The sequence below is a fragment of the Babylonia areolata genome, chromosome 18 (assembly GCF_041734735.1).
Source record: "Babylonia areolata isolate BAREFJ2019XMU chromosome 18, ASM4173473v1, whole genome shotgun sequence".
Taxonomy (NCBI): domain Eukaryota; kingdom Metazoa; phylum Mollusca; class Gastropoda; order Neogastropoda; family Buccinidae; genus Babylonia; species Babylonia areolata.
Window position 1 is genome coordinate 27,755,100 of NC_134893.1, and position 26,712 is coordinate 27,781,811.

A 26,712-nucleotide genomic window follows, 5' to 3' on the forward strand; every position below is an offset into this window, starting at 1 on the left:
TCGTGAGAAATTAACTGACAAGTTGTTGGGCGGTTCCTGTTAATTATCTCCTCAAATTGCCCTCCCTGGATAGACCAGAAAGATAATCACACAGTTATCTTCGTGTTGCCATGCACGGCATAATCATTTACCGCAGAACAACGTCATCCAATGCAGGCAAAAGCAGACATTTAAAGTGTATACCTTTTAAACTGCTTTCGGAGAGTATTACAAACGCGGACATTAATAGTTACATACCTTCAAAACTGCTTTTTGGTAAAGTATAACAAACGGAGCCATTAAGATTATACACCTCCTAAACTGCTTTTGGGCGTTGTAACAAATGCAGAAATTGAAAGTGTGCAGGCCAATCTGTTCTTCTTATTGCAACAGTGGAAACGTTTCCTTTTCCTATTGCTGGTCGGTTGGTCTTGTGCTAAATACCATATTGTGAAATGACGACTTTTTCACGGCTTTCCCTGCACAGGCGCGCGCGTGACTCACAATTCGATTATTCGTGTCAGCCGGACTGTCATTTTTGCGTCGGATCAGGGTTAGATTGTTACAATGTTTGTCAATATGTTTTAAAACTTTGAAATTGAACTGTTCACTTTTTTTCAGCAGCAACAACAACAAAAAAAAGACATATATTATATCCACATGCGCGGGCTGCACTAAAAGACCACGAAAATATTCGTGGTCTTCAGTCTGGAACTCTGCTGTGATAATGATGAAGTACTCACATGATCTGATTTCCGTCCACAACAGCCTACTTCGGTAGTGTGCAAAACGTTGACTTTATTATCCTTTTTGTTTTTTGTTATTATCATTATTTGTTATGTTTGTATCTTCTTTTTTTTTCTGCAGCCGGTGATCGTGAAACTGCGTGATTACGTCTCATACATCTAATCATTGACTGGCTGGGTGAATCTGACATCAGATCTGACTAATCTGTTTACCCTCCACTTGTCATTTCCTTTTTCTTCAGTGTCCAGTGGTGCCACCTTTTTTTTCTTTTCTTTTTTTTTTCCTTTTTTTTTACCGATCGCTATTTCTATTTCTATTTTAATTCACTTTCATTTTGATTCAGTTCAAAGTAGTTTTCACTTGTATCGTATATATGAGTATGGTATACTCGTGGTATTATCATCTGTCATGTATTTCTCACGGTGTCTCAACACGCCGAGAGCCCAGAAATAATTATTACCGCACTCCTTTCAGACTGGGTTGGCTGAAAAAGTGATGAATTGATTGGTTGACTTGAACCGTTGATTGACTGACCGACTGATTGAATATTTCATGAATGATTGATTGATGTATAGTTATTGATCGTTGAGTTTGATTGAATGTTGTTGTTTTTTTATGGTTGTTTGGTTGATGATACACGTTTAATCAATGAATGATGTGACTGTTGTTGAACATACAGTTTGACACCACAGCCATCGTTTGTTAAAGAATAAAATATATACACTGAGAACAGATATACAATGTCTGTCTGTGGTGTGTGTGCGTGTGTGTGTGTGTGTGTGTGTGTGTGTGTGTGTGTGTGTGTGTGAGCAAGTGTGCGCACGCGCGCGCGTGTGTATGTATGCGTGCGTGTGTGTATATATGTGCGTGTTTTTTTTTGTTTTGTTGGTTTGTTTTTCTTTATGGGTGTTGGGGGGCGGGGGAGGGGGGTAGGGGCGGGGGGGGGCGCGAGGGGACTAAGATTTTGATGTAGCGCACACGTTCTCGCCCGCAAAGTCCAAAAACATCGCGGTGATTTAGATTTTGTTGAAGCACACATGCGCCCTTGCACAAGCACACGCGCGCACACTCAGTGCACACATACTCACACTCATACACACACGGGCACACACACACACACACACACACACACACACACGCATGCTCGAGCATACTACACACATTTTCACACTTGCGTAAGCTTAAGCTGGAACAGGTACGTGCACATAAACGTTACATACTTCCATGCTTCAGCACGTTCATACAGTAGTGGATAGTCCATTTTATTTAATATTTTTACTGGGGAATGAGTTGAATAAACAGTTAATGTTTTATGTGTACAAAGGCTCACCTTTCGGAAACACCCCTTCATGGATATGGGGTTTGGAAGTTCTGACAACTTAGAACTGCTTCTATTCAAGGGGAACCTTCACCCACAGGGAGATTAGGGTTGGAGAAGGTGAACACAGTTTGGACATTTTTCCTTATCCATCCAGCAGAAACAGTGCAATGAGTAGGCAGGCAGGCTTATCTGTCGGTGTGTGTTCTCATATGGGAGAAGAGGCCGATTCTGGATGCGCAGCACTTCCCACAGGTGTTGCAAGGGAAAACGTCTCAAGAAGTTGAGCCCTGCTTCCTTCGCTCACGCTTCTCCTTAATGGGCAGCGTTCTCTTGTTTTCAAACGTCTTTATGCCACTAGAGCACAGCATCCTCCAGCGAGAGCGGTCAAGGGCATCAGTTTCCCAGGAAGCGATGTCTATGTCACAGGCTTTGAGGTTTGTCTTCAAGGTGTCCTTGAAGCGCTTGCAGGGTCTTTCACGTTCACGGTGGCCTTCCTTCAAATGGCCATACAAAAGCATCTTCGGGATCCTGCTGTCTGTCATGCGGACAACGTGTCCTGTCTAGCGTAGCTGGTACTGGATCAGCAGGCTTTCGATGCTGGGCAGGCCGCTCCTCTCTAGGACGTGGAGGTTGGAGACCCTGTCTTGCCACTTTATGTCAAGGGTCTTTCGTATGCATCTCTGGTGAAACTGCTCAAGTTGTTGAATGTGACGGCGATACGTCATCCATGTTTCACAGCAGTACAACAAGGTGGTCAGCACAACAGCTCTGTAGGTTTTCATCTTGGTGCTGAGCCTGATGCCTTTGTTGTTCCACAGCCTGTTGTTGAGTCTGCCAAAGGCGGAGCTGGCCCTGGCGATGCGCAGTGTCACTTCTGCATCTTTGGCTCCGTTGCTGAATAGGGTGCTGCCCAGGTAGCAAAACTTGTCGACTGACTTGATCTCTGTGTCATTGATCTTGATTGCAGGTGGGGGGGAGGCACTGGCGTTCTGTGAGCTAGCTGGTTGGTACATGGATTCGGTCTTGCTGAGGCTGATGGTGATTCCAAAGCGTCTGCAGGAGGTTGAGAACCTGTCCATAATGAACTGCATGTCCTCATGGGTGTGTGCAGCAAGCGCGAAGTCATCAGCGAAGAGGAATTCTCTCAACAGTGCCTCAAACACCCTGGACCTGGCGTGGAGTCGCCGCAAGTTGAAAAGTTTGCCATCTGTGCGAAACTGAATGTAGATGCCCCGGAAGGCGTCAATCAGCATGGCAGAGAAGAGAATGGAGAACAGTGTTGGTGCCAGGACGCAGCCATGCTTCATTCCATTTACCACAAGGAACGGATCCGACATGTATTTTCCTGTACTCTCGCCTGCATGCCATCGTGGAAAGACGCAATCAGCTGGATTAGGCTCTCTGGGCAGCCGAACTTCAGGAGGATCTTCCACAGACCACGGCGGTTCACCGTGTCGAAGGCCTTAGTCAGGTCTACAGAGACAATGTGGAGCTCCTTGTTCTGCTCACGGCACTTCTCTTGCATCTGGCGTACGGCAAACACCATGTCACATGTTCCCCTGCCTAAGCGGAAGCCACACTGTGCTTCAGGAATGACTGTGTTGGAGACATGGTCAACCAATCTGTTCAGTATGATGCGGGCGAAGATCTTGCCGGCGATGCAGAGGAGAGAGATTCCACGGTGGTTATCGCAGGATGTTTTGTCTCCCTTCCGTTTGTAAATGTGGACAATAGAAGCATCCCTGAAATCCTGTGGGACCTCCCCTCTCTCCCAGATAGACTGGAACAGGGCGGTCAGCTTGTCTGTCAGCACCTCGCCTCCATACTTGTAGATGTCAGCCTGGATTCCATCCGCTCCTGGTGCTTTTCCTGACGTTCTCAGCTTCAGGGCCTTCTGGGTCTCGACATTGGTGGGAGGCGCAGCTGGCGAGTCACTGACTGGTAGCTGTGGGAGGGCTGCAATTGCCTCGTCTGATACGGACGAGTCCCTGTTGAGGAGGGTGTTGAAGTGCTCTGCCCAGCGGGCAAGGATGTCTTTCTTGTCTGTCAGGAGGGTGGTCTGATCCAAGGCTCGGACAGGGGTTGATCCTGTGACTCTCGGCCCAAACACAGCTTGGAGACCATCATGGAAGCTCTTCATGTCATGAGCATCAGCAGCGGACTGAAGCTCTTCGGGTTTTCTCTCCCACCAGGTGTTCTTCATCTCACGCAGCCTCTTCTGTACAAGTTGCTTGGTTTGCAAGAACTGGTTCTCCTTCCTCTGGCAGTCTTTATCGGAAATGTGATCCTGATGCCGTATATGCAGTGTGTTCAGGAGCTTGGAGATTCCAAAGTCGTTTTCGTCAAACCAGTCCTTGTGGCTCCTCTGTACAAAGCCGAGTGTGTCAGCTGCTGCTGTGTACACAGCATCTCTAAAGGTGCTCCATACCTCTTCTACATCAGTCGATGCAGAATTTCTTGGAGAGCTACTTGGATTTGCTGCTGCAGCACGTCCTTGGTGATAGGGAGGCGGTGGGATGTTCAGCTTCCTAGGGGGTTTCTGCCTGGCTGGTTGGAGCTTGCGTGCAAGTCTGATGTTCATCTTGCTGCGTACCAGGCGATGCTCCGACCAACAGACTGCTCCTCTCATGCAGCGTGTAATGGAAACATCACCTCTGTCCCTCTGCCGGACAATCACATAGTCCAGCATGTGCCATTGCTTGGAGCGGGGGTGCATCCATGTGTTCTTGTACTTGTCCGCTTGTTGGAAGAGGGTATTGGTAATGGTCAGTCCATGCTGCGCGCAGAGCGAGAGCAAAAGCAGTCCGTTGGAGTTGCACTTGCCAGTGCCGTGCTGTCCTAGGACTTTTGGCCACGAGGAGAAGTCCACGCCGACGCGGGCATTGAAATTCCCAAGGATGATCAGCCTGTCCTTTCTGTCTACCGCTGAAATGGTGCGGCTGAGCTCCTCGTAGAAAGCTTCTTTGATGTCATCAGGGTTGGTCATCATCGGGGCATAGCAGCTGATGACTGTGGCGAAGCGATCCTTGGACAGCTTCAGACGCAGGGTCATCAGCCTTTCGTTTATCATTGCTTATGGCATGAACAAGATGATTAAGGAAAGCGACTTTCAGCAGTGTTAATGTCCAACTTGTAAAAGCATACTTTGGCTTGGAAAGTGTGCTTGGACGGAGGGGTCTGAGGGTTATTCTGGAGGTCTTGCCTGAAGATGTACGTTCACAGTTCAGACGGGGTGAGAGGGGAGGGGTGTTAGAAATATCCCACCAACAGTATCCAGCATTAAATTGTTGAAACTCCCCCCCGCCCCTTAGCCATTCTTGTAATCTTTCTTAAGATTTTTTTTCTTTTTTTTTTTTTTAATAAGCACCCGGTTGTTAACCACGCCAAAACATTGCGCATCAAAAGACAGTGGAGTGGAAATCTTGCCACAACGAAAGTACCGTTCAGCCCCCTAACCATTCTTCTCTTCAATTTTGTTTGAAGCCGGGTTTTTTGTTTGGTTGGTTGGTTGGTTGGTTGGTTTTTTGCTTTTAGTTTTGTTTTTTAATACCCGGTTGTTAACCACTTCAAAACATTATGCATCGAAAGACAACTGCAATCTTAAGATTAAGCCCACTGTCTTCGTCTTTTGGGCGGAGCGGGAGTCAGAAGAAAGGAAATCTTGCCAGAAACAAACTACCAGTCATGGCGTCAAAGTCGACCGCTCTCCCCGTGTGACAGCCTGAGGGGTGAACCGACCGCGTGCCAGTGAGTTGTGTTCCAGCCCGGGCACAAAAATAATCACAGTGCTACTGACAGCGTGCGCGTCGATGAACTCGTACCTGCCACCGCCGCAACACAAGTCAGTTTAGCATTAGTATCTGTTCACTAATACACATCTGTGTGTGTGTGTGTGTGTGTGTGTGTGTGTGTGAACTTACGATGGCAAATGTTTCACTGAGGGTAAACTGGATAAGTTGAAAACTTCTTTACACCAACCCCCCCCCCCCACACACACACACACACACACACACACACACTCCAATGAAGAAAGTGGTGGTGGTTTTTTTGTGTGTGTATTTTTGTTGTTGTTGTTGTTTTGTTTTTTTGTGTGTTTTGTTTTTTTGTTGTTGTTTTTATTTTTTTGGGGGGGGGTTGTTTTGTTTTGTTTTGTTTTGGTTTGTTTTTGTTTTTGTTTTTTTTTGGGGGGGGTTTGTTTGTTTGTTTGTTGTTTTGTTTTTTTGCTTTGTTTTTTTTAACACATACACACGCACGCGCGCGCACATAGACGCGCACACACACGCATATATATAGACAGACAGAGACAGAGAGAGAGACAGAGAGTAAATGAGCATCGGCAAACTAGAAGAGGCGAATTTGGTGACATAGGCGAATCGGGAATTAGCTAAACGGGATGACTCTTCGGCTGTACCTATAGCTGTCGGAGGCCACATGTCACCATGGACCATCCTGAATTCTGTCGCTGAAGAAGGAAGAGTTGCGCCCTAAAGGTCAATCTGTCAAGCAAGAACGTTAACTTTGCCTTTTCGCCTTCGAAGCTGTCTGAGGAATGTGTGACAGTAGATATTTCAGTGCCGGTGGTTGTGAAATATTATTTTGGGAGTATAGCAGCTTTAGAATAGATGCGCACTATTATTTCATCAATGTATGCTTTGTTTTTTGTTGTTGTTTTTGTTTTGTTTGTTTGTTTTTGTTTGTTGTTGTTGTTTTTTATATAATCTGCACAATGCCTCCTCTTGGTTTTTGAGTAGCCTACATAATTATTTGTTTGTGGTCAGTGAGTGATACGTGATACAGCGGAGGAACAAAAGTTGCAAGCTTCCTTTACCAGTTAAGGGGGCGGGGATGGTACCATACAAGCAAAATCGATGTGAACACGTATGCTTTGTCACTGAGCCGCGTCGAGCAATAATAAAAATTTAATTTTGTCTAGTGGAATGACAGACAATTAAAACCTTGAAATGTTTCAAATTGATTTGTTATTGTTTTTTCCACTTACTTCAGTCATCAAGAGCTGTCATGTGTGTACATGCATGCGCGCGTGTGTGTGTCACAACATCAGATATTTTTTCACGATATCCTGGGGCTCTCAAGTTTATTCATGTCGAACATCTGCCAGTCAACATGCAGTGTAGCATTCCCTGAATTACCACTGACGTTGAACGCATCATGATCATCCCATACAAATTCTGCACGTGTACCTCATTTCGACCGTCTTAAAACTGAAAAAAAAACCAAGAGAAGAAAAAAAAAAGAACTTATAATTACCGTGTTAATTGCCGTCCGGTTCTTTTGTGTGTGCTTTTCCTGGCAATCCCGGTCCCGCAGAGAAAATCAATTTCGCTTAATCATCATGGATACTTGTAATATAATAATAGTGTCGTGCCTGTCCTGGGTCAGAGACCAAACTTCAGTCTAAGCGCTTTCCAAATCAGTTACTCTGATGAGTCATTAGCACAACAGGCTGCCTGCCTGGTAAGACGGAGCCGCCGACAGACTAACAATTTTACTGCTGTCTTAGTACTACTATTCAATACTGATTTTCCGGTTCACGGCTGATTCATGACTGTTTCCAACACTGCTACCGAGTACCGCAGCCAGGACGGTCTAAGCCAGAGCGTTCGGTCCATTCTTGATTGGGCGGTTCGGCATTGTACATCAATGTTTACTTTCTTTTTTAAGCAAATAAAAATTTATGCTGTAGCGCATGCGGGTCGATCTGCACGCTTTGACACCTCCTTGAAACTGAACTCAGTGACATTATTCCGGCAGTGAAATGAAACTCAAGGCCTATTGAAAATTTTCGCTATCCGTTTTTCCTGTCACCCAAAAGAAAGGGAACTTGAAAGGGACGGTTTTGAAATTATTAACATAGGCGTGGCTGGGCCCGGAGTGGAGCCTGGGACTCGGTACAAAATTATGAAAAGCTGTGGACTGAACTATGAATAGACGCCTTCCCAGCCGTAACTAAAATTTCAGTGGACTGTCAACTGAGTTAAACTGGGTTATGACCGACCCCGACTTAAGCAGTAGATGGAAGACGGTATTTGTGAGTCTGTGACTGACAAGACAAAGACGTTTTCTTTATTGGGGAGGGTAATAAATAAGGCGGGAGGAACATGCTCCTTTTCTTCAGTCTTCTTCTTCTTCTCAGTTTTCTTCTTTAAAGGACGAAGAAGAAGAACTCGGACGTGTAGTTTCCAAAACGTGTGCCGGATTCATTTTGCCTCTTGCTCGTGACATACACATCGAGCGTCGCACGTACAACAGCAAGTTAGCATTGCAGAGAATCGAACAGCTTTATTATTTATTCACCTTTTTTTTTCCCCAAGGCCTGACTAAGCGCGTTGGGTTACGCTGCTGGTCAGGCATCTGCTTGGCAGATGTGGTGTAGCGTATATGGATTTGTCCGAACGCAGTGACGCCTCCTTGAGCAACTGAAACTGAAACTGAAACCGAAACTGAAAAGCTTTGTTTCTCCGTCCGGAGCAGATCGAGAAGGCAGGCAAGATGGGGTTGGGGGTAGGGGTGGGGGTAAGGCACGGACTTACAATTACGTCCGTGGGGTTTGGGGGCTTCGCAGTGTGACCTTGGCGCTCACGCGATTGGCCGCATTCACCCACGCGCGCACGCACGACGTTCCAGAGTTACCGCACTTGACAAGCATGGCGGACGCGGAAAAAGCTGGGTTTTGCGGCTCGCCTTTTTGGGTAAGATATTCCGTGAAATTTGAACTCTCAGTCTGTTCGTGTTTTCATTACTGTATATAGTTATTATCACATGTATGACTTATATCGATTTTCGTTTCAGTTTTCTCTGTAAATGGTGTTTTTTGCAAAGGCCGCAGTGGCGGGTTGAGAGAGATGGCTTTGTTGCTGCTGCTGGCGCACGGCCATTACCTAACTGAAGATGCTACGGTGACGCCCAAGTGTGATTGCATCACTGTTACAAATTTCATGGCTGCCACAAGCTTCGGTTCTTTTGAAAAACCTTTTCTTGTACATTAATGTGTAATCGACTGATGGCTTTGATACCACGCCTGGACACCAGGGAACGATACGTGACTCGCGTTGCAACGTGAAGCAGAAGTACTGCAACGGGAAGTTTCAGTTCACGTAGTTTTGATTCACGTAGCCTGAAACATACTAATTTTTAACATGAAGGTATAACGTGAAGCAGTGACGTGAAGCATGTGATAAAACGTGCAGGTGTGGGGCTTGACCCCATTGAGATAAGAAGGGTCTTGCTGACAGCCTTGAGTGCGCTGACTTCTTTAGGGTCACAATTCCTGACCTCTTTAGGGTCACAATTCCTGGTTCACATACTTTCAGGGCTGATCCAGATAAGGTTTAAAAGGGAGAGAGAGAGAGAAGTTATGTGTGGGCAAGCAGGACATTGAACATGTTTCCTCCAATTGAACTTTGTATCATATTGTAATGTTCTGACTCATTTCCTGGTCATGGCCATGGTTTGCACCCTCAAATAGTGTTATTCGTAAGCCTAATGTTGTGACTGTTATTAAGCCTAAAGTTGTGATAGTTACTTTGAGTTTGATTACGCACTGTCCAAAATCTGGGGGCTGTTACTATAGTATATGATATCAGGGAATGGGGAATTCAGTGTGAGGTGGGGGTGGGTGTCATGTTTGGAAAAAAAAACAAAAGCCAGCAACAGAAAAAGAAATCAGATGAACCTAGCCTTGTGACAGTGTGTGTGTGTGTGTGTGTGTGTGTTTGTAGAATAGGAGTGTGTGTGTGTGTTGCCAGTGTAATTAAATGATATGCCTGTGTTTATCTGTAAAGTTCTGTGCTGTCACTCCATGTAAATGTGAAAAGTGCACCGGCTGAACTTCTGATAAAGATCATTCAGCTCACCCACAGTCTTTTTGTTGTTTTTTTCTTCTTCTTTTCACGTCATTATCATTAGCAAGGTTTGCATCAGGCATCTGACTCTGTGACTGTGTTGACTATGGCTCAACTGCCAATCTTGTTGTGTTGCATGAGGGGGCATGGTATTTATTGTAGACTTGAGAGGGATGACTTCCCGTTTTTTTGTTTCTGACAGGGAAATAATCTGGTAGTGGTACGGATTGTCACAGAACTTAAAACATTCTCATGCTATCTGCTTCTGGGGCAATTACAGTTCTGTGATCAGTGTTGATGTGGCGATCCACAGCATTAGTAATAGAACCTTTTCTGCTACACTGACTCAGTGACTCCATAAAAGAATAAATTGATACAAACAAATGAATAAAACTGTGTCATTTACTGTAATTAAAGGTGGTCATTAATAGAAAAAAAGGTGTTGATAGCCTTTTCAGTTTTTCATTGGTGTCATTAGATATATATATTTGAACAGTTTAAAACATACCCGGTAGTCATACTCATAAGATAGATTGTTTATAGTCATGCAGTAATGGCAGTAGATACACAAACATAGTCTCTGATGTGTTAAGATTCCAAACCCTCACCCCCACACCCTACCTCCAAAATTAAAGAGTGTGAGGGAGAGAAATTAGAGTGATCCTTGTCAGACAGCAGCTTAGGTGTGTAAGCCAGTATTATTTCGGGCCTTTATACTGCTACTAGTACAGAACTTTTAATGTCTTGTTTTGAATCTTTTTTCTGTTAGTGTATATGTCTAGTTTAATTATAAAATGCCATCCAAGTCTGTCATTATTGCATGTTTGTGACTATGATTATTTAATATCGTTTGTGTGGTTTACTCCACATTAACATTTAAGAATTCTATGTCTGCTTTGATTATTGCATGTGTATAACTGATTATTGTATGTGTCACTGTGTGGTCTACTTACAACAATACAAGTTAACATTAAATGTTTTATACCTTTTACATTTATGTATTCTTATTGAATGAACGCAATTCAAGTGTATTGTTTATTTTTTACCCCACAAATTAATTTCTGTTATTGGAGATAAAATACTGTCTATTTTGTCAAATCAAATTTTAATATATCTGTAGATGTATCAAGATATATTTATTTATATCTGTGTGTGTGTGTGCGTGAATGTCTCTCTCTCTCTCTCTCTCTCTCTCTCTCTCTCTCTCCGTACATTTGTGTGTGTATATGTATATCAGAATTGAAATTCTCTCTCTTAGTCACTCTCTCTATATATCTGTCTCTTTTGGCATATATTGATCTACATATAATAGATCTATGTCTGTATGTATATATATATATATATATATATATATATATATAATGCATCTATGTATATGTATCTACATATATTTGTATATGTATATTATGTATATATTTATATACTGTATGTGACCAGGATGAACAGGTGACATGGAACACAACGGACCCAGACTTCACGCCATGTTTCCAAAAGACAATGCTGATGTGGATGCCAGTGGCCTTCCTCTTGCTGCTGGCGCCATACAAACTCTACTCCCTCTGGCAGCTCCAAGACCGACTCATCAGCCTCAACTGGCTCAACGTCACCAAAATGGTCTGTTCTCTTCCGTAGGCTTCCTTTTTGTCAATGTTGAAGGAGGTGGTATTTGTCTTAGTAGTTCACCTGAAAATGGAGTATGGCTGCTTACATGGAGGGGTAAGTACAGTCACACATGTGAAAGCCCACTCGCGTACATATGAGTGAACATGGGAGTTGCAGCCCATGAACAAAGAAGTCTGAGAGTGAAAATGATAGAAAATATGAGACCTGTCAGGCTCTCTTGGTTCTTTTACACTTTTAAACTGAAATGTCTCCTCCTTTGGTTTTTGCTTGTTTGTGTGTGGGTTTTTTTGACAGAGGTACTTGCTGCTTTTTTATTTCTTTTTTTTTTTTTATTTCTTTTTTTTTATTATACCACTGTTCCTTATTTGACAGGTTTGATCTTAAAATGAATTTGACTCAGGAAAAAAAAAAAAAAAAAAAAAAAATATATATATATATATATATATATAAGAGGAAAACAGATATATGTGTGTTTGAATACAAATTATATTTGCATGAGTAGAACCATGCAATCATAACAAGTTGAAAAAAATAAATCATCTTCTCCTTCTCCCTTAAATTTATGAAGAGCCATTGGGGCACCACACAGAAAAACCATACTAAAACATAGAAATCCATCAGGTTCTCAAATTCATTTAGACTAAGGTGTTTCTTGTCATGGAATTTCCTTAATCAGTCGGATAACAGCATAGAGCTTGGAGAAAATATTCATCAGGAGAAAGGGATACACTCAGGCATGCAACACGTCATGGATATTGTGAAAACTTCGCCTCATGTGTCACGTGCGTTCCGATGATGTGTTTGTGGAAACATTGTCAAGTTACTGTCTTGTGAAATTCCCTCACAGTAACAGTCACCAGTGAGTTCATGGCTGTTACCTGCATAGCTGCTGTGGGCTGACTGGAACATTCCATGTTTTTTTTTCATTTGACATTTGAAATTGATTTTTTTTTTCAAGGTAAAAGAGAGTTAAAAAATAAAACAATAATGATGATAATACCAATAATTATAATAATCATTAGATAAACACTTACACATATTCCTAAGTATCGCCGATCCCATCTCACACACCCATACACACACACACACGCACACACACACACACACACACACACAGCACAGCACAGCACAGCACAGCACAGCACAGCACAGCACAGCACAGCAAAACTAAATCCAGATGATCTTCTTTCGAAGAGACAGATATAGTACAGATGTGGAATACAGGAATAACTACACGTACTGAGTGGATGACCGACTTTTTTTTTTAAATGTAGAACCAAGAACCTGTTCCTGGTAGGATATGCACACTGCAAAGCAACCTTTCAGTTTATTCGCTGCTGTTGTTTTGTTTCCTCATGAGTCACTTTACATAATGTAAAGTGATTTACAACAATAGAACACCTGAGCTGTCTGGCAGATGTATCCGGAATGCCCCCCAGCCCCACACCCCCCTCTCTCCACACCTGACATTCTTCTCCAGTTCCTGGGGGAAGTTAATGTTTTCAGCAGGATTTGAATTTTACATGGTCTGAGACTTCTGTTGGTGAAGTGATCTTTTTTATACTGTCACAAAATCTTTAAATGTGGTTTCAGTTGTATGTGGTTTGAATGAGCAGTGAGAGATTCATTTCTTTTTATGTTTTAATCAACCTGTTAGCATTATTTTGTTTTGTTTTTTTATTGGTTTTAAGAAATATTGGGTGATCAGCACTGAGATGGCCCTTTAGCAGTCAGCTGGGCTATAGACAACATGGTTTGATTTGATTTGATCTGGCAGATATGAGAGTGAATTAAGGTCCTTATAAAGGAGAAATAGAATTCTTTTTCTATGCATGTATCTCAACTATCTGTGTAAATTTATGACAAGTGTCTGCAAACACTAAAACAAGTGTGAAGCACACTAAAGGTTAATCCATTTGTTACCTTGATGTTGTTTATTTATTTTGTTTTGTTTAAAAAAAATATATGATGTTCATTTGCTGCTTTACAAGATATGACCTTGGATGTCAAATTTAAATGATTATGCCTTTTTTTTTTTAATCATTGAGTGTGATTCATCTAATGAAATCCTTTATCATATTACACCTGGCTGCTGTTCAGTGTTGAAACAAAACAAACAACAACAATGAAAATTGGCTAGAGCTGCTATTGATATTAAATCATTCTGATGTTAACTTAAATATTATTTGAATGCAGTGACGGGTTTTGCTTTGATTTGTTTGCTTTGTTTTGAGGTGGTTTAATGTTGCAGACCAAAAACCATGGATATGTTGTTGATAACTGTAACTGTAAAAATGTAATTTGTAAAAGTTGCAAAATTATCAACTATTTCTCAGTATCTGACAGATGAAGATTTTTTTTTAATTCCTTTCATCCATTTGTTAAAGACTGTCACTTTATTGAATGATTATACATGTTTAAAACATATTTTTTTAAAGACAGAGATTGATAGGACATGTTATGAATAACAAACAGTAAACTGAGTCATCTTTTCAAATATAACTGTGTATAATACAGTTGGCTGTGTCTTCACACACACACACACACACACACACACACACACACACACACACACATGTACACACACACACACATTTGAAATAATATATTAAATGAATAGAAATTAATTTTACTTTAGAAAGTCAGAAAAAAAAAATGTTGGTGGGTTTTTTTCCTGTTTTTTTTTCCCATTCATTTTACGTGTGTATTTTTTGTTGTTCAGTGTGTTAGCATGTGCAGTCACTTTGTTCTTAAACTGCTGTCATAGAATATTGTCAGCGAGTCTGCCTCTGTGTGTTTAATTAGTGCTTTTTGTTTTCACCAGTGAATGCCTTTTTGTATGTGAATAATTTTTTTGTGCATCAATTTACCTATGTAATTCAGGTATATCAGTGTCTCAGCTCATGATATATATTGTAGCTGTCAATCATTATTTATGTTGGTGCATTTGACAAATGTTAATTGCAGTTACTTTCAGCATGTCAGCATGTGTGAGGCACCTGCATTCTCAGACTATGAATATGAAGTTGGGATTTGGTATTATCATGGGAGCTGTGTTCGTAGTAGTTTTTAGTGTGTGTGTGTGTGTGTGTGTGTGCTCCTATTTCAGGTGTGGTTAACCTGCTTTTCACTGTTTCATTTTTGTTTTTGTTTTTTGGGGTTTTTTTCAGGTTTTGTCAGTGCTGGTAGCGGTGGTGATGGGGGTGATGTGTGTCCTAGCCGTGGTGGAGCACGTCAGACATGGCAGTGAGCCCCCAGTCAACTTCATCTCTCCCCTGGTGATGATTCTGGCCATGGTGAGTGACATCTGGGTCCTTCCTGCTTACAGTGAATTATATCACAGCCAGCTCTATTGAACACACCAACAAAGTGACTCAGCAGCAGCACAGGTTCTCCCCCCTGAGAGCGGCCTTAATCGTGACTTAGTATTTATTGTTCCCCATTTTTCTTTTTTTTGTGTGTCTCACAGCCCATTTTCCTATATATTTCCCTTCTGTTACCTTCACACCCCTCGTACCACACACACACACACACACACACACACACACACACACAGTTTACGTACACTACATTGTTTCAAAATTAAGAGAGAAAAAAAGAAAAGAAAAGAAAGAAAAATAAGGAGAAAAAAAATATATATATACATATTCAGTCCCCTCTGCTATTTATTTATTTATTTATTTTATTTTATTATTTTTTTCTCATGGCCTGACAAAGCGCGTTGGGTTACGCTGCTGGTCAGGCATCTGCTTGGCAGATGTGGTGTAGCGTATATGAATTTGTCCAAACGCAGTGACGCCTCCTTGAGCTGCTGAAACTGAAACTGAAACTGTTCCCTGTTTCGCTGGTAATACTGAGTCTGTTACAAAACATGCCTGGGGTTGGATATCTACTTAATTTTTCTACTGAGATATTAAAGTTATTCTGATTCTGATTCTGTGTACAGGTCATTGGTGTCGTAAGAGGGGTGTGAGGGTAACAGAAGGGAAATATAACAGAAAAATGGGTTGGGAGACAAAAAAAAAAAGATGCAGCCGGGCATGTTTGATGTGATATGTTGTTGATGCATTGTGAGATTCTGATTTCTGAGTAAACGTCAGTGTCATGTATGTGGTCAGTATGTGTGGTTGCGTGAAAATGTGTGAACAAGATGTCTGTGCATGTGTAGTTGTATGAAAGTGTGTGAACAAGATGTCTGTGCATGTGCAGTTCTGTGATATCCTGTGAGCAAGATGGCTGTGTATATGTTGTTGTGTGATGACGTGTGAGAATTGTTGTTTGTGGCAGGGTCTTGTTCTGTGGGTGATGTTTCTGGAGCGATACAAGGGGATCAGGACGTCGGGGTACCTGCTTATCTTCTGGCTCCTCCTCCTCCTCTCCTCCATCGTCATCCTGCGCAGCAAGATCAAACGCTACATGGTGCAGGTGTGTTGGCAAGCACAAGAAGTTGAGCAACACAACCACCTTCATACACAAAATATCGACTCAGTAACACACTTACAGAGGTGCTACCTGTTACGATTTTGCAGTATTTTGTTATGCTCATTCACAGTTTGTTCCACCATTATGCCAACATCAAATTGTTCCGACGAGTTCATTTTCGACAACATAGCTTGGTCACATATGCTTTCCTGTCGTAACATGACCCAGGCACTCTAGACCTATCGATCACAAGGCCAGGGCAGTCACTACGAACCTTGGTCTCACGTGGTGATGCTCAGCTAATTGCATGAGTGTTTGCATTGAAACATCATTGAATGGACCAATCAGCTTAATCATAGCAGTTACATTGTGTTGTGGGTAGGTCCAAGTGTTTATATGCCTTGTATGCCTCCAGGTGTTCCTACCAAATTTGAAATGTTCCAACCAAATTTCCTGATCGTTCCTAAAAACACATGGCAGGGGTTGGCATCTCTGAACATGGAACAACATAGTGGGATTCGCTGTGCTGCTGTGAAAAGTATTTCAGCTCTGTAATAAAACACTGATCATGATCTATTTGGTACATTCACATACAAATTTATGGAAGTGAATCATGCATTGCAAGCAGTACAGACAAAGTGGAAAGATGTCATATGTGTGGTGTGCAGAAGCTCATGGACCTCATCACAAAAAAACCAGTTTGCCATGAGCAAGTGAAGTAGGTTCTGGCATGACGGCACGTACAAGTGCTTTTGTGTGTTTGATATTGATGTTTTCATACACTTCCGCAAATGAAATCTTCAGAGAGGTTTGAACTCCCAGCTGTTTTTATTATTGCTTGATATCATGCACATAGCAGAGGTTCAGCATCATTTAAAAATTTGCTCTTTTTTCATACTTATTGTCTACTCAAAACAAGGCCATGTCAGGGCTACAAAAAACAGAATTATCAGTATGTGAAAAAATGAAATAACTAGTTGAATTTCAGTAGTAACCAAGAGTTATGATGAGTATTTTTTTAGTAGTGATAATTGGGTTTGAGTTCTGATAAATGTTTGGCTGGGAAGTTGAATTACTGACTTTACTGTTGATCTGACGACAGGGGCAAATAACTCAGGGGTTGGATGCCATCTTTTTCTTCCTGTTGGTGGCTGCCTCTTTTGTGCTGTCTACCCTGGTGGACAGGAAGCCTCAGTTTGAGCAAGTGCAGCAAGAGCTGGTGAGTCTGTTTCTGTTACTGTTTGGTTTTTATGTCATTAATGAGCAAAAACCAATGTTTTTTTACCCATGAAATCATCTTCCTTAAAAAGTGCATTGAACACGATCTGATTTATCTGAACAAAGTACATCTCTCTTTGTCAACTTGTTCACAAATTTTTCTCATGAGTTCATTCTGTTTGCATTTTACTTTTTCTTTTACAGCACATGTTCACACATTTGGTCAAGCTATTGACAGTGAAATTTAAGAACAAGAAAAAGACCATCAGTTCATTTGTACCTGAAGCAGGTAACTTGTTACAGATAAAGCATTAGCTGCAGAATAGAATGAAACAGAAAGGATTTGTGCTGTGTGGAAGCAATGTTAATTCCCTTTGAATATGTGCCAGGCTATATGTCTACAAACCTGTTTGATTTGGGCACTGTCAGGTTTGGACAGTGTGTGATGGTTGATGATCTCGTTCCTCCAGGGTGTGTGTACATTAATATTAATCCTTCTAAAACTTACCTGAATTTGTATTCCTGTTTTTAGCCAGCTGTAGTGGTAAGTTGTTGGTGGATATACATGTAGATTTTTCTTTGTCTGTGTCTCCTTTTATTGAGTTGACTTTTGGTGAGTGCCTTTTTTCTTTTTTGTATTGATGCTTTTTTATGTTGTGTAAATTAGATGTTTATGTTGTACTCTTTTTGTGAACACAGATGTTGTAACTATCTTGGTGGGTTTTAAAAAAAAAAAGTAAGTTAAATGTATCTGTTAACTTACTCCGGACGATGGAATGCTATAGCGTTCCTGACATAAAGTAGCGTTCTGGACGACGGAACGCTATAGCGGTTTCGACAATTAAAAATTTGTCCATGTTTTCCTCGTGGGGTAGCATAAAAATTGCCACTACACCTGGCATTGCGACCGAATCAGGGGTCGAATGGAAAGTTTCTTCGTGAGGTTTCTGTGACTATGCACTCGCTGGCCAGCCATTGACCTTGGTACCCGACATGACAAACTAATCTGCATACGTATTGAAAATGGCGTGGCTGGCAATACAAGTGGATTTTTTTTATTTTTTTTTAAGCACACTAGATCATGATAGCTGCATTTTACTGTTGCTGAAGTGATTGAAATGCTTCAAAATAAAGGTTTCAACATCGACAAGGATGATGAAGACGTTTAATAAAGTATCTGCAGTGAAGAAAGCTACCAACAAGAAGGTACTGACATTGACTCAGCTTCTGAGGGCTGTGAAGCGAGGGAGGGGGGTGGGTGTACACACGACATTAGAAGAGGGGTCAGTGGGTCAAGTATAGGGAGTTTCATTCAGTTACTTTGTGTTTTGTATATTTTGTGATTTTTTTTCTAACCCTAACAAGTGGGTCGTCTGCAGGAGAAAACAAGGGAGAAAACTATTCATCCGGAGTGAGTTAAACTCCTTTTTTGTGTGACTATGCTTCAGATGGATAAATTTTGCAATTTTTTTGCTTCAAAATGTGGTTTTTGAATAGATATGTATGGACACTGTTAGTGACTCCATAATGGATACTGATAGTGACTCTGTCTGTGAATGTTTATTCATGGCTGGAAATGGATGGAATTTGCTCTGTGTTGTAATGGATCAGTTGTTAGTATATATGAGTAGGTTTAGTGGGATTCATATTGTCCTGTTTCATTTTTACATTGATAAATATGATAAATATAACGATGCCTGACTTAACTGGACTTGTCTCAAAATACAGGAATGCCAGCTGCTCAAGTTCAGCAACAGCAAGGCTTTAATCTTCAGGAGTTTGCTCTTTGCTGTGGCAGAGTTTCTGTCTGCTGAAATTTTCAGCAGTAGTTGCTGTGAAGGATGTCTTTAATGCACTATCTTGTCAGTGATGTTAGGACATGCAGACAAATTATCCACATTTCTTCTGCTTTCTTTCATTTGAACACATTGAAATATACACAGAGAGAAACCACCAGAGTTTATACACAGTCAGGGTATAACTTTTCGGTGTTTCCAGTTTGCACAGTGCTTGTGTTGTATTCAGTTTGTCATACATGAATTCTTAGGTTCTTATTCTGGAGGGGGATGGTGGGGTGGGCATCTCAGATTGTTGTACATAGCTGGAGGTATTGTATTGTATTGTCCTTTATTGACTCACTTGTGTAAACAAAGTGAGTATGTTTTAACCCGGTGATCGTTTGTCTCTGTGTGTGTGTGTGTGTGTGTATGTGTATGTCTGTGGTAAACTTTAACATTGACATTTTCTCTGCAAATGCTTTGTCAGTTGACACCAAATTAGGCATAAAAATAGGAAAAATTCAGTTCTTTCCAGTCACCTTGTTTAAAACAATATTGCACCTCTGGGATGGATTTTTTTTTTTGTGCCCATCCCAGAGGTGCAATATTGTTTGGTTAGGACTTTTTTTTTCTTTTTTTAACGCGAAGCTTTATAATAACAAATACAGAACACATTTTAATGATTAGATTTTTTTTTTTTTTTTTAAAGTGTATCACAAGTGAGTCTTGAAGGCCTTGCCTCTCTTGTTGTCCTGTACTGTACTGTACTGAACCTCTGTTTTGTCACAACAGATTTCTCCGTGTTAAATTCAGGCTGCACTCCCTTGGGAAAGCTTGTCGCTACAGTGAAAGCACCCCCCCCCCTCCCACCAGCCCCTCCCCCTCCTTATTTATTTGTTTTTTTCTGTCTGCAAGTGTATTTGTTTTCCCATCAAAGTGGGTTTTTCTACAGAATTTTGCCAGGGACAACCCCTATGTTGTTTCCATGAGTCTTTTACATGACATTAATGCATGCTGCACACGAGATCTCAGTTTATCATCTCATTCAGAGTTAATGGAAACAGTGTGGTAAATGAATTCAAGCAGATATAGAACTAATGATAGAAGCTGTCATGTTGAATTCATAAGATAATGTACTGTTGGACTGTGGAATATTGTGATGAGTGATTACTCATTGGATGGTGTGAGGCATTCATGCAGAAAGTTGCATGATTGGATGATAATGATGTGATGCATGATCGCAGAATATTGTAATTAGTCAATGAAGGTTGAAGAATGTCATCATAGAGTAACGTGAAGTGTGACGAGTCACTGGATGATGTGACGTATGTTTGCAGAAATTTGTGAAGCGTGGCAGTTGGTCTTTGGAGAATGTGATGTAATTGCAGAATACTATGCAGTATGATTGGTCATTAGATGATGTGATACATGAATGCGGAATATTGAAGCACACATTCTTTGATGTGGTGCCATCACCATGTGATTCCAGAATATTGTAATGTATTAGATTTTTTTTTTTTTTTTTTTTTTTTTTTTTTTTTTTTGTCGCAGCAAATTTCTCTGTGTGAAATTCGGGCTGCTCTCCCCAGGGAGAGCATGTCACTACACTGATAGCACCTCCCATTGTTTTTTTTATTTTTTCCTGCCTGCAGTTTTTTTTTGTTTATTTGTTTTCTTATCAAAGTGGATTTTCCTACAGAATTTTGCCGGGGACGACTCTTTTAATCCCGTGGGTTTTTTACATGCGCTAAATGCATGCTGCTCACGGGACCTCTGTTTATCGTCTCATCTGAATGACTAGCTTCCAGACCACCACTCAAGGTCAAATGGAGGGGGAGAAAATACTGGCGACTGTGCCAGGATTCGACCCAGTGCACTCAGATTCTCTCGCTTCTTAGGCAGACGTGTTACCTCTTAGCCATCACTCTACCCCTTGTGAAGTGTAAAATAAGAAATTTAAATAAAGACTGCAATATGTCTTAGCAGAATATGATTATATTGGTGAATGTGATGAGTTATTGGAGGATGTGATGTGTTGATTGCAGAATCCATGTCCAGAAGGAAGCGCGTCCTTTCTGTCCCGCATCACGTTCTGGTGGTTTACCAGGTAGGGGACTTGTTCATTGTGTGACAGAGGAGATCCATTATGCTTTGATGTTCAGTAGGCACTGTTATTTGATAGTTGATCTGGTACAGCAACTGCTGGGTATTTTTGTTGTTTTTTCTGCACTTTTTTTTTTTTAAGTGAGTGGCCTTACTCCCATACTGATTCTACTTGCATGCACATGCGTATGTACACACACACACACACATACGCACGCACGCACGCACACACACACAAACACAAACACAAACACAGACGCTCACTCAGTTTGCACACACATTTTCACTCACTCTCGCTCACACACACACACACACACACACAGAGTAAATATACATTTTGGTCTGAATTCTTCTTCTGAAATGATTACTTGGTTTGTTTCTCAACCTTTTCGAAGTTAGGATTATGATTTCATCAAGTTGCCTGTGTTTCTCTATCTTTCATACTTCTTTTCTTTTTCTTTTATTGCTGTCATTTTCCTCCTCTTCCTCCTCCTCCTCCTCCTCCTCCTCCATTTTCTTCTTGTCCTTCTTTCTGCTTCATTGGGTTTGTTTTTCATGTTTGGGGTTGTTGTTTTTTTAAATCATTATTTGTTGTTATGAGGGCATAGTGAAAAGAAATGTAGCTAGCTTATCCTTTTACCCTCAGTAAAACATTTGAGTTCATCTTCAAGCTCTCCCTCTCTCTCTCTCTCTCTCTCTCTCTCTCTCTCTCTCTCTCTGTGTGTCTGTCTCCCCCCCCCCCTCTCTCTCTCTCTCTCTCTCTCAGGCTACCTCGCTGTCAGATAATCCAAAGAATATATCCAAATGGACCAGATGCAGAAGCAGAAGTTATGGCAGCAGATGTTGAAATGACTGTATTGCAAGTGTCTCATTTTCTTTACGAAACATTTAAAAAGTGCAACCAGCTTATTTCATCAAGTCGAGTGTTGGGTGGAAACTGAGACACTGATGAGCGATAATTCATGACTGTCTGTTTATTGGTATTTTCTATAATTACACATGTGTGTGAGTGTGTGTTTGCGCGCGCCCACATGAACAGGCAGGTGTGTTTAAAGTATGTATTTGTTGGAATATATGTAACGGTGTGTTCATGCACATGTGCGGTCTGGCATGTAGTGCGTATTTTGTGTTCACTTATATGCGTGAATGTGTCTAGAATCCAATTTTCTATTCTTTGATCCAACTTATTTGTGAGGAGCGGAGCTTGGAATGAACATTTGTATTTGTATTTGTATTTCTTTTTATCACATCAGATTTCTCTGTGTGAAATTTGGGCTGCTCTCCTCCTACAGCGCCACCCATTTTTTTGTATTTTTTCCTGCATGTAGTTTTATTTGTTTTTCCTATCGAAGTGGATTTTTCTACAGAATTTTGCCAGGAACAACCCTTTTGTTGCCGTGGGTTCTTTTACATGCGCTAAATGCATGCTGCACACGGGACCTCGGTTTATCGTCTCATCCGAATGACTAGCGTCCAGACCACCACTCAAGGTCTAGTGGAGGGGGAGAAAATATCGGCGGCTGAACTGTGATTCGAACCAGCGCACTCAGATTCTCTCGCTTCCAAGGCGGACGCGTTACCTCTAGGCCATCACCCCACTATTTCATGTATGTTTTTTTTCAATAAAATGTCATTGCATTGCTGTCAGATAACATGTCCTTTGGCTTTCAGCATGGTGGTTAGGGGCTACAAACAGGCACTGGTTCGTGAGGACCTGTGGTCCCTCAATCCAGAAGACACCTCGGCGGCTGTGAAAGAACGCTACGAGAAGTACTGGCAGGCACAACTGTCTCCAAAGAAAAGGTAACTCTTCCTGCCGCCTTGACCCATTAACTCTTTCCGGACGAAGGAATGCTCACGCATTCCTACACAAAACGTATTCGGTTTCGGACGAAGGAAAGGAATAGCATTCTCCGAAAGTAAAATTCCATCATGCGCTGTACACATGATTTTGTGATTAGCCAAGCAGAGTGCGCTATTCTGGGTCACTCCACAATCGAACAATATGATTGGTCAGCCTGGGATGTGTGGCCTGTCTCGCACACACGCTGACAAAGTCACTGACCAGTCGTCTGCTCGCGTGCCAGCCTGTTAGCAAAGCGGCCTCTTCTCAGAATGTTGTGAAGCGAACAAGGCAGTGACGGCAATGTTTTAGGGTTGCCGAAGTACTTGAAATCTACAAACTGAAGGGTCGGACATTGAAGAGGTGGATGATGACGAAGAAGAAAGCGAATTTAATGCAGAAAGTGAGCATGGGTATGGTGATTCGGGGTGAAAAATTGGCAGTATTTTCTACATATGGCAAAACTGTAAAAATAAGATGAGAAATTTGATTTTTTTTTTTGTATGTAATAGCTCAACACGTAATAAACCAGTTCTGAAAGTTTCATTTTCTTACACAGTATTTTGTATTTTTTGTAATTTTTTTTCCAAACCCTTACAAATGGGCCGTCTGTGGGGAAAAAGCAAGGGAGAAAACTTGTCGTCCCAAGTGAGTTAAACCCTGGAGAGTTTACAGCTTTGGCAGGCTTCCATGCCATATTGATGTGGGGGAAAAAAGCACAGAAAACATACTATGTCAGTCTGTGATATGAGCTGAGTGTTGGGCACAGAGAACAGTTGCTGTCATACAAATTGACTTCTTTTTTTTTCTTCTTTTTTTTCTTTTTTTTCACTTGTTTTTATTCAGTTCACAAGCACAAGGTGATAAACAATCACATTCATTTTTCTTGTTTTTCCTTAAAAAAAAAAAAGAATAAATAAGGATAATACAACATGTAAGGAGAAAAAAAGGGGTAATGCAAATGCATGTATGTATCGTGTAAGACAGACAAACAATGAAAACATAAACAGACTATAAAAAAAAGAAAAAAAAAAGATGGTTTAAACAGTTGGAGTATTTTATGAATGAGTGGAACTCAATAACACAAAATAGGTTAACACAATGAATGCAGTTATAACACTATTTTCAATGGAAGAAGGGGCCTCGGGGATATGTTGTTGCAAGGTTAACCCCCCACCCCTCCCACCCCCTCCCAAAAACACATTATTACTATGATCGTGATTACTGTCTGCCCCTGACACAGACAGGGAGGGGTGGCAGTGAACAGCATGCAGACAGAAGCAACGTACAATGACGTGGCGGTGTCCACAGAGGTGTAGGTGCTGTGATACAAACTGACAATATTATTATCATTATTATTATATTTATTAGTATCGTTATCTGCCCTTGACACAGACAGGGAGGGGTGGCAGTGAACGGCATGCAGATTGAAGCGACGTACAAGGATGGGGCGGTGTCCACGGAGGTGTAGGTGCTGTGATACAAATTGAGAATACTGTTATCATTATTATTATTATTATTATCTGCCCCTGACACAGACAGGGAGGGGCGGCAGTGAATAGAATGCAGACAGAAGCAACGTACAATGACGGGGCGTTGTCCACAGAGGTGTAGGTGCTGTGATACAAATTGACAATACTATTATCATTATTATTATTATCATTATCTGCCCCTGACACAGACAGGGAGGGGCAGCAGTGAACAGAATGCAGACAGAAGCAACGTACAATGACGTGGCGGTGTCCACAGAGGTGTAGGTGCTGTGATACAAATTTACAATATTATTATCATTATTATTATATTTATTAGTATCGTTATCTGCCCCTGAAACAGACAGGGAGGGGCGGCACTGAACGGCATGCAGCCTGAAGCGACGTACAAGGACGGGGCGGTGTCCACGGAGGTGAGGGTGGTGGACGGGTCAGAGAGGAAGAAGCCCAGTCTGCTGAAGACCTTGGTGCGAACCTTCGCTCCCTTCTTCTTCGTGGCCATGGCCTTCAAGGTGCTCCACGACGTCCTCATGTTCGTCAGCCCTATGCTGCTCAAGTAAGTTTGGGGTGGGGGGTGCAGGGGGGAGCCTGAATTTGTATGGGGGTTAGTGTGCATGTGTGTGTTTGAGTGGGGGTTGTGGGAGGTGGGGACTGGATTTGTATGCTTGTGTGTGGGTTTGTGTGTGTGTGTGAGAGAGAGTGTGTGTAAGCATATGCTCACATACATAATTGTATGTGTCAGCCATCTGTTATGTTGCTATCAGAATCCAGAAAATTCTTTCCGGAAAGTAAAGTCTGTTTAATCGTGGAATTGAAAAAAGATTTTTTTTTTTTTTTGTCAATTAAAAAAACAAATATCTTTTTGATGTTTGGCACTGATTTGATTACCTGTCAGTTATGTGAAACCAGGAAAGCTGTTGCCGATCGTCCCAAGTTTCACAGTTTCTTTTATTTGTGTTAATGTTATATTTCATAACCCGGCTGACCACACAGGTCATGTCAGGGCTGTGTTTAAAAGATAAAAAAATAAAGACAAAAACAACAACAAAAATGAAACCGCTGACAGTAGCCAAGTGGTTAAAGTGTTAGTCTTTCAGTTTCAGGGTCCTGGGTTCGACTCTCAGTGGGTAAAGGGTGGAGATTTTTCTGATCTCCCAGGTCAACATATGTGCAGACCAGCTTGTGCCTGAACCCCCCCTCGTGTGTATACGCAAGCAGAAGATCAAATATGCACGTTAAAGATCTTGTAATCCATGTCAGCGTTCGGTAGGTTATGGAAACAAGAACATACCCAGTATGCACACCCCAGAAAACGGAGTATGGCTGTCTACATGGTGAGATAAAAATGGTCATACACGTAAAAGCCCATTGTGTACATATGAGTGAACATGGGAGTTGCAGCCCATAAATGAAGAAGTAGTAGATACATCCATTCTGTGCTGATCTGACTGATCAACGATGACACTGTGTGTGGTGTGTTGTGTTCAGACGGCTGATCCTGTTCACCAAGAACCAGGATGAGTACACATGGCGTGGCTACCTGTACGCGTCCCTGATGTTCCTGGTGGCCTTCCTGCAGTCGCTGGTGCTGCACCAGTACTTCCACGGCTGTCTGGTGCTGGGCATGCGTCTTCGCTCCGTCATCATCTCTGCTGTCTACTGCAAGGTTGGGGGCTGGGCAGAGGGGTGGGGAGGGGCAAGGGGGAGGGAAGGTGAGGGGGGGGGGGGGGGTACTGCTTTGTCATTGATATGTCTGATTTTGTGTTGTTCATTTAGTCTTGATTATCGTGTCGTTTGGTGTTAGTTTTTTGAAACCATTTCCACCCTCCATTTTTTTTATGTTGATTTTTTAAAACCATTTCTCACCCTTCAGTAATGATGTTGATTCTTAAAACCATTTCCCACCCTCCTTATTGATGTTGATTTTTGAAACCATTTCCCACCCTGCATTTTTTCATGTTGATTTTTTTAAACCATTTCCCACCCTCCATATTCATGTTATTTTTTAAAACCATTTCCCACCCTGCATTTTTTTATGTTGATTTTTTTAAACCATTTCCCATCCTCCTTATTGATGTTGATTTTTTAAACCATTTCCCACCCTCCATATTGATGCTGATTTTAACTCACTTGGGATGGAAAGTTTTCTCCCTTGCTTTTCCCTACAGATGGCCCATCAGGATCTGTTAGGGTATGGAAAACAAATCACAAAAAATACATAACTTAAAGTAACTGAATGAAACTCGCTGTACTTGACCCACTGACCCCTCTCCTCACGCCGTGTGTTCACCCCCCCCCCTCCCTCTTCTCTACCCTCCGAATCTTG

At 41.7% G+C, this 26,712-nt stretch overlaps 1 protein-coding gene across 1 annotated transcript in view; it reads left to right on the forward strand.

The window, feature by feature from the left end:
• Positions 1 to 8,642: 8,642 nt before the first annotated feature.
• Positions 8,643 to 26,712, forward strand: part of LOC143292616 (multidrug resistance-associated protein 1-like) — a 70,302-nt gene continuing 52,232 nt past the window's right edge. Inside the window, exons 1-11 of the mRNA XM_076603074.1 lie at positions 8,643 to 8,757; positions 11,347 to 11,523; positions 14,703 to 14,828; positions 15,820 to 15,957; positions 17,057 to 17,173; positions 20,996 to 21,057; positions 22,725 to 22,856; positions 23,301 to 23,314; positions 23,649 to 23,654; positions 24,738 to 24,942; positions 25,875 to 26,052. Of these exons, the coding sequence (XP_076459189.1) occupies positions 8,713 to 8,757; positions 11,347 to 11,523; positions 14,703 to 14,828; positions 15,820 to 15,957; positions 17,057 to 17,173; positions 20,996 to 21,057; positions 22,725 to 22,856; positions 23,301 to 23,314; positions 23,649 to 23,654; positions 24,738 to 24,942; positions 25,875 to 26,052 (1,200 nt within the window). The 5' untranslated portion in view covers positions 8,643 to 8,712. The remainder of the gene's footprint in view (positions 8,758 to 11,346; positions 11,524 to 14,702; positions 14,829 to 15,819; positions 15,958 to 17,056; positions 17,174 to 20,995; positions 21,058 to 22,724; positions 22,857 to 23,300; positions 23,315 to 23,648; positions 23,655 to 24,737; positions 24,943 to 25,874; positions 26,053 to 26,712) is intronic.